General features: G+C 37.1%; 1 protein-coding gene across 1 annotated transcript; it reads left to right on the forward strand.

The window, feature by feature from the left end:
• Positions 1–5,772: 5,772 nt before the first annotated feature.
• LOC103422894 (RNA polymerase II transcriptional coactivator KIWI-like) lies at positions 5,773–8,252 on the forward strand. Its single transcript, XM_008360955.3, has 4 exons — positions 5,773–5,990; positions 6,127–6,232; positions 7,819–7,841; positions 7,931–8,252. Exons 1-4 carry the CDS (start codon positions 5,856–5,858, stop codon positions 7,988–7,990), a joined length of 324 nt encoding a protein of 107 aa, XP_008359177.1. The 5' UTR covers positions 5,773–5,855; the 3' UTR covers positions 7,991–8,252.

The following is an 8,252-nucleotide window of genomic DNA, read 5'->3' on the forward strand; positions in this document are numbered from 1 at the left end:
AAAAATTGCTTTTTTGTTGAAAAACATATGTGAGTACTAGTCTTCATGTTTACATCAATCTTCTCATATATACCTAGCGTAGGGAGTGTAGTCAGAAATTCTTGTGTGAAAATAAGAGTGTACTTAGTGAGGAATTGAATGAACTCTCTAAGGCATGTTACTACATTCAAAATGTTGTTTTAATTGATTAAATGTGAGCTAGTGAATGGTGACTATGATTAAGTATGCTTAAGGGTAAAGATTGCTTAAATCTATGTGAGTGGTGATCTTTGGCATGTTATGTTTCATTGGAAATCCCTGAGGCAAATGTTGGAAGGTCTAGGTTATGTTTGGTTTGTTTTGTTTGTTTGTTTTGCTCGAGGACTAGTAAAAGCTAAGTGTGGGAGAATTTGACAGGAGTATATTTATGCGACTTAGTTAGCTTGGTCTTGTGCATTTGTGTTGTTATTTCTTAGTTAATTTAGTATTTCAAGTCATTTTCGTGTGTTTGTAGGTCCAAAGGGTTAATGAGGCAAAGAAGTGAATTTTGGAGCATTTTGGAGTAGTTTTGGGCATAAAATGGATATCACATGCTTGGAGCCAAATGGATGGACGAAATTGAAGATTAAAGAAGCTTGGAATCTGCCAAAGAAAGGGAAAAGAAGTGATTCACATCAAAGAAGGAAAAGGAATCCAAGAAGAAGAGGGATTGGCCGAGTCAAGGTTTCCTAATCCTAATGCATAAAGGTTTCAGCTACAAGGAAGAGTCCTAAATACTTTGGGGCACATAAATCTCAGCCCTTGTAGGTTGCCACACCTTTTCCTTCACTTCCCTTCCCTTACCGCACAAGAAAACCCATTCCCTTTAGAGTTAGGGCATTGCCGCACCTAAATCAGGAAGGAAACCCTTTTTCCTTGCCTTGCAAGGCATTCCTTTGCCCTTTCCCTCTCAGACGCACCTAATACTTCTAGAAGCCCTAAAATCTGCACAAACCCTGGTTCTTTTCTCCCTTGAATTGGGCCAAGCCTTTTATCTACAAAACCCTAACCTTTTCCCATCAGAAGTTGTGAAAACCCTAGCCGATAAATAGATGTTTTAAGCCACAAATTCGTACACCACCCCTTACCATTCAGAAATTCAACCTGCCACACCTCATACACCATTCTACATCATTCTTCTCATCCATTCACTTCCACATACAACTTGCCGCACCCTTCACTCTCATCAGCAATCATTCATCATCCTAAACGAACATACACCATCTATCACCCCCAAAACCACCAACCACACCTTGTGCCGTAGCAAGGAAGAAGAAGGAGAGCCCTTGGACGTGCTTGCCATTTGAGTTAGAGTTGCTTGAACCTTTTAAGTGTAATCTTTCTTTTGTTTTCAATGTTTAAATTCAATAATCTTTGTTTTGTGTGTATGAGGAACTAAACCCCTCTTAGCTAGGGGGAATTTCGAAACCATGGCTATACTTGCAATATGATTTGATTACATCCAGTTGTGATTTCATGAATTGTGAATTTAATTTACTTATCTGTTTGAATTAAAACTTGTTTGTGTATGTGGGTTGAGAGTGCACACTTAATTTGCATTCATAAATCTGATGCTAGGATATAAGGGAGTTTCACCTAGTCGTTATGAACTTATATTCATAAGTAGTAAATGTTGTTCGTCATAATTGTGTTAAGTAAATTCCTGGCATAAGTATCATGCGCTTTCATAGTTACGAATGCCTTGTCAATACTTATAATTTTCATAGAGCTTAATGATCTTTGATTGTTTCTCTATTATGCACTTTCATGTAGGGAACTTTTGAAGAATGATTTGATTGCGATGCGCTATTTACGTCCAATTCAATAACATAAGGAAAATCTGAGGGTTAATTTAAGCGTACCTAATTAATCTGGGGTGTTGAGGTTCATGATTCATTGAAAAAGCAATGGGAAATCGTTTTGTATGCAAGTGTGTCATGTGTGGAGAAAGACCTTCTAGCTAGTCCATCATCCATCTAATTCACCCAATTTCGTCCAAAAATCTGTTTAAATCTTTCTTGTTTTGTTTTACTTTATTTTCATCCAAAACCAAATCCCCCTTCCCTTTGTTGAGTCATATTAGTTAGAACTTGTTTTAGATTGTGTTTTTTGAGTGTTTTGAGTTAAGGAAAAACTAAATTTCGTTTAAAAATTGTGTTAGTGTCAGAAATGGCTTAGTTGCTATTTTTAACCAATTTTGAGTGTTTTTAGCTTATTTTGAGTCTTGTGAACTTGTTTTGAGTCTTTTGAGTGTAGCCAAACATTTTAAGTTTATGTTTGTGTCTTTGAGTCAATTTAGAGTGTTTTAGCAATCCCTCCTAATCTCCGGTTTAAGAACGATCTCTACTTACATATTTATTACAATTGTCAAAAGAGGGTTTAATTTGTGTGTTAAGTTAATTTTCGCATCAATGGTGGGGGTGTTGCATTGATGTGGTCGCAGGTGTAGGTGTGTGTGTCTCGGCAAAAGAGGAGGAGAATGAGTAAAGGTGAGTGAGAGTGAAAGAAGAAGAAAATAAAGAGAGTGAAAGAGAGATCACGGGACAGGAAAGAACCCCTTAGAAAAATGGGGAATCTTGCCACATGTCAGAGCAAGTGTGGTCCAAAAATGTTGAAATATCTCCAATGCAAAAATTACCCAAAATGCCCTTATCATTCCAAGTTCCATAAAATCTTCATTTTAGCTCCAAATTCAATTCCGCTTGCGCTCATGTGTTAGTATCGTCGAGTACTACACAAATACGCTAAAAGAATACTTTGTACGCCTCACTATACGCTAATAAACGAAAGTCAATGCCTTCCGCCTCTAGGGACATTTTCTTAAATTCACATATTTAAAATTTATAAAATGTAAAAATTAGGGACGGGTTGTCACACCAGCTTTGAGTCCATCACATAATGGACAGAGCAAGAGACTGGCCTACATGATGCCAGACTAACGTCAGCTGATGTGAAATAGATAAGCACACAAATTAAACCCTCTTTTTTGTCAAATTGTAGCAAAGATGTAAGTAGGGATCGTTCTAAACCGGGGATTAGGAGGGATTGCTAAACACTTGGAAACTAACTTAAAACTCAAAAACAAAGTTTAAAACACTAAACTAGACTCAAAGAATGCAAAAGTAAAGGTTAAAACACTTAAACAAACCTAAAACTCAAAACAGCAACTAGAAGGCTCAAAACTGCCTAAAAACCACTTTCTGGGCAGTTTTGAGCACCTACACTAATTTGGACGAAATTTGATGAAAACTTGAATCAAAATACTTAGAAACACAAATCAAAACACTTTCTAACTAATCTAAGACTTCAAATTAAAGGGGGATTTGTTTTGGACGAAATTTGAAAACAAAACAGAAACTTAAAACTAAACAGATTGTAAAACGTTTTTGGATGAAATGGATGGATAAAAGGCTAGTTAGGAGGTTCTTCTCCACACATGTCACACTTGCACACAAAACGATTTTCAGTTGTTCTTCCAATAAATTATGAATACTCGACGCCCCAAATTAACCGTGAATTGCACTAATTAACCCTCAGTTTTTCCACAAGTTATTAGGTTGGATGATTGCATACGACAACCCAAAACATTCCCTACAAGTTCCCTACATGAATTGCATAATAGAGATACAAGCACGAATCATTACGTTCTATGAAAAACATAAGCATTGACGAAGCATTTGTTACTATGAATTGCATGAAACTTATGCTAAGAATTCATTCAACGCGATCGTTTTCAAGCGACCTTCACTACTTGTGATTATAAGATTGTAACTATTAGGTGAAACTCCCTCATAATCTAGCATCATATTCATGCATGAAAACTAAGCGTGCACTCTCAATCAACATACACAAATAAATTATCAATCAAATAGATGAACGAATTAAATCCACAACTTATGAAATAACAACTGAATGTAATCAAATCATATTGCAAGCATGTACATGGTTTCGAATTACCCCCCAACTAAGGGGGTTTAGTTTCTCATACTCACAACACAAAATTTATTGAATTGAAACATCGAAGACATAAGAAAGATTACACCTAAAACGCCCAACAATTCCACTTTGAATTTCTGACTTCAAGCTCCTCTTTCTTCTTCTCCTTGCTGCGGCAGAGAGGGTTTAGGGTGTTTTTGGATGTGATTTTGGTTTTAGAAGGGAGTTAGGATGGTATGGTGGTGCGGCAAGGGGTATGGATGGTGTATGGAGGTGTAGAATGGTGGCTGGAAGGGTAGAATGGTTGCGGCAAGGTGGTATATGGGTGATGGTGGCTGCGGCAAGGTGGGGAAATAAGGTTGGAATAATTTCTTAATTGTGGAATGGGACCTCTTCGGCCAAAGGAGTAAAACACATATATATAGGCACCTAAAACCCTAATGAAATCAGATTGAAACAATGGGCTAGGGTTAAGGTTTGTAAAATAGGGCTTCTAGGATGGAAAGGTGCGGCATGGGCTTAGGGTAAATAATCAGATTTTTGCATGTGAACAAGGCCTAGGTGCGGCTGATTAAGTGGCTAGGGTTAGGGTTTAGGTGCGACATAGGTCCAAGAAGTAAGGATGGGTCATCCAAAAGCCCAAAGCCGAGAATAGAAACTCACGAAAATGGAAACCTCCAAGAATAGAAACTTCCAACTTTAGAAACTTTGGTTGCCAATTCCAATTTAGGAAAGATCAACCCAAAATGGAAACTTTTAGGCTTAGCTTTCCTACTTCAAGTAGGAAACCTCAAATCTTCAACTCTTCAATTCCATCCCAACCTTGTGTTCCAAGCATGTCCTTTTCAATCCAAGCTCATATTTTGCTCCAAAAGCTCCAACTTGCATCATTTCATGTAATATGTCCTTTAAACCTGAAAACACATGAAAGTAGCTTAAAAGACTACTCTAACGAAGAAAACATAACAAAGATGCATAAGAACTAGCTAACTAAGGCGCATAAATATGCTCCTATCATCAGCCATGTGAATTTCTTTTTTTTTTGCTGCTAGCGCGCGTTGGCGCGCATTACAGCATTAAAAACAAAAGTTGTCAAAATCTTATTGTGGGCCACGTGTCCACTTTTGGGCTGTTGGATTTCATTTTTTTGAAATTCAACTGTCCAGATTAATTAACTTACTAAAAAAATTATAAAAGTACCTAACCATCTTTCACAAAAATTGTACTTTCGAAAAATGACACGTAGGGTGACAAGATTGGTTAAAAATTATATCCGAAATTAAAAATAAAATTATTTTTTATTATTTTATAAAAAAATTAATAATATTATAATACGAATTGACTAAACTCTTGTCTAACTCATTTTTTAGAGGTGAAGATGCACTTAGTCAATTACTATTAATTGGAGTCAATTACTATTCATTTAGGTGGAGATGCTCTTAGGCTTTGGAAGTATAAAATGAACACTAATAAGAGTTTTTCGTTAAAGTTTTTAATGTAAAAATATAATTTTTTGTTAAAGTGAACAGTACCGGAAACTTTTCGTTAAAGTTCCTAAAAAAAGGAAAATTAATAAAAAAGGCTTGAAAACTTTGAGTTTTCACGATAATGACAAAATAAAGGGTAAAATTAATAGTAATATGATTGACTTTTTATTCTAAACAATATTATGAATTTTTCGTTAAAGTTCTTAAGGAAAATTAATGAAAAGACCTTGAAAAATTTGAGTTTTAATGATAATATAAAATAAAGGGTAAAATAAATAGCATTAGAATTAACTTTTTAATGTAAAAATATAATTTTTCGTTAATCGGGTTTGGGGAGTATTTATTGGTAAGGATGAAGGACGGAACACGGTGAAAAACGCAAAGGCGAGAGAAAGCAAAAGCAGCAAGGAGAGAATGTCGTGGAGAGGGAAGAGAAAAGATGAGGACGATCACGCGTCGGGAGGGGACTCTGAGGGCCACGCGCCACCCAAAAAGGCCTCCAAGAGAGACACAGACTCCGACTCCTCCGACGACATCACTGTCTGCGAGGTCACCACCCTTCCCCCTCTTGTCCTTTTATCTGCATTGGCGCAATTTGCTATTGCATCTATTTTTAGGGTTAGGGTTAGGGTTTATCAGTGTGACTAGTACTGCTGTCTAATTTTTGGGTTTTTGGGTATTGTAGATTTCCAAGAATAGAAGGGTAAGCGTGAGGAACTGGAATGGCAAGGTTGTGGTCGACATTCGCGAGTTCTATGTCAAGGATGGCAAGCAAATGCCTGGAAAAAAGGGTAACTTTTCCCTTTAACTTTTTATTTTTCTCTATTCTATTCAATAGTTCAAGTGGTTGTATTTGCTTGGAATTCTACTCTTTCAGGGATTATACTGTCAAATTGCTATATTGGGTTTTTGCATTTCGATCATATTTGGAGAATTTATGATTTGTGTTTATAATTTTGGGAGTCTTGTCACACTACAAGTAGAAAAACGAAGGTGTTCTCTTTTTTAACCTTAAATCTACTCGACCGTAGTTAAGAGAAATTCGAATCAGGAACCAGAGAATATAGTTTTCTCCTGTGTATGTTATATATCTTAGGTAAATTCTAGCTTTTTCATGAGGAACAAACGTTTGGCTCGGGATTTCATGATAGTGCAGAAACTCTTGTTTTAGAGGTTGATGAGGATTCAAGAATAGGTGCTTTACAAATTGTAGAGAGCAATAGATGGAGAAGCTTTTTTATGACCGTGGAGTTGGGATGTACTGCTGGAAGAGGGTTGGGGAGGATTGTCATTCTGTACCGGGAAAAGAGGTAGGCTGGTGCAGATTGAGGAAACAATTATCAGAAGGAAAAACAAAAAGGAGGATTTTTCAGTCTCCTGGGGTTTCTTAGTACTTAGACCAGTCAAAGAAAATAAAGTTGTGTTGCCTTGTAAGAGTCAAGACAAAGTAGAGGAAGGTGGGAAACACAGGAAGTGTGTTCTAGAGGGTGCATTGGGAGCGAATCTATGAATTTGAATCATCTGTCTAATCTTACCAGATGCAGCATCTTGTTTGAAGGTAGCTGGATTGAGATTGCAGGACTGCCATTCTTTCTATGAAAGAGAGAAATCCTTTAACAAATGACAGTGGTGTGGAGGAGTTTAAGTGATTTATTTGAAGCAAGATTGAGCATAGAAAAAACATAGGCTTCTTTCCTGGATCTTTGGAAGCTTATGGTCAGTCAAAATTTTGAAATCGGGAACTAAACCATCTCACTTCCATTGGTTAGAGAATGTTTTAGTCCATCTGAAGGAAGTTTTGAAGATGAGAGAAAAAGGTGGTGAGATACATGTGGCAGGTTTGATGGGGGAATGGAATCCTATTGGCGCGCTATGGAAGGTGGCAGATAATGGGTTGTCCGTTATGCACCTGAAGTCAGATGCTGGTTGATGAATTCCAAGATTCTGCTTGCAGGCATGACAGTGAGTTGATTTAATAGAGCTATATTTTGGAGAAGGAAACAAAAGGTCTCGAGAAGGGCAAGGCAGGGATGAAGGTCCAGTGTCCCAAGGATGTCAAGATTTTCCTTTAGGCCCCAATTTTGGGAATGAGGTGGGGCAGGGACAGTGCTCCAAAAGGAATGGAAGGCCCATGGGATTTTTCAGAATCTAGGGTTTACTAGAGCCCTGAAAATTCTAACTGGCAATATCTAAAGTTGGCCTTAGGTTTGTGTCCATTGGGGACAAATAGAGAACGTTAAGGCATGACTTAATTAAAAATCAGAGCAACAGCTATTAATTTAATGATAAAGCAATATTTGTTTTCTTTTTAGTGTTAAGCATGCCTTCTGATTGATAAGCGGTGCCTAGTTTCTGAGTTGGTTGCTCTTGTTTTCAGGAATCTCGCTGACAATGGATCAGGTAGGCACCTGTCTTGATTATTTCTTTATTTTTACATATCAATAGCAGGCTCCTGAGAGAATTCTCACCTAGTAGATTTTTATGTGCAGTGGAATGTGCTGCGGAATCACGTGGAAGAAATTGACAAGGCTGTCAACGAGACCTCTTAGCTAAAAGCTTTGATTTATATTACTAGATTATGTGCTAGCTTGATTCAAACGGCTGAAATTTTGTTTTGGGTGTCGGAAAGTGAAATCAGGTGCTGGTGTTTTATATTTACCTACAAGTGATAACTGGAAATTTGGACCAATGCATGTAATGTAATCACTTTATCAAGTATGTCGAGGAAAAGAATGGTTTTATGATCGATGTATGCTTTGATCATGGTGATTAATTTACTTGACCACTATAAATCAATCATTTTTCATGTCA

Source organism: Malus domestica, chromosome 01 (genome assembly GCF_042453785.1).
Source record: "Malus domestica chromosome 01, GDT2T_hap1".
Taxonomy (NCBI): domain Eukaryota; kingdom Viridiplantae; phylum Streptophyta; class Magnoliopsida; order Rosales; family Rosaceae; genus Malus; species Malus domestica.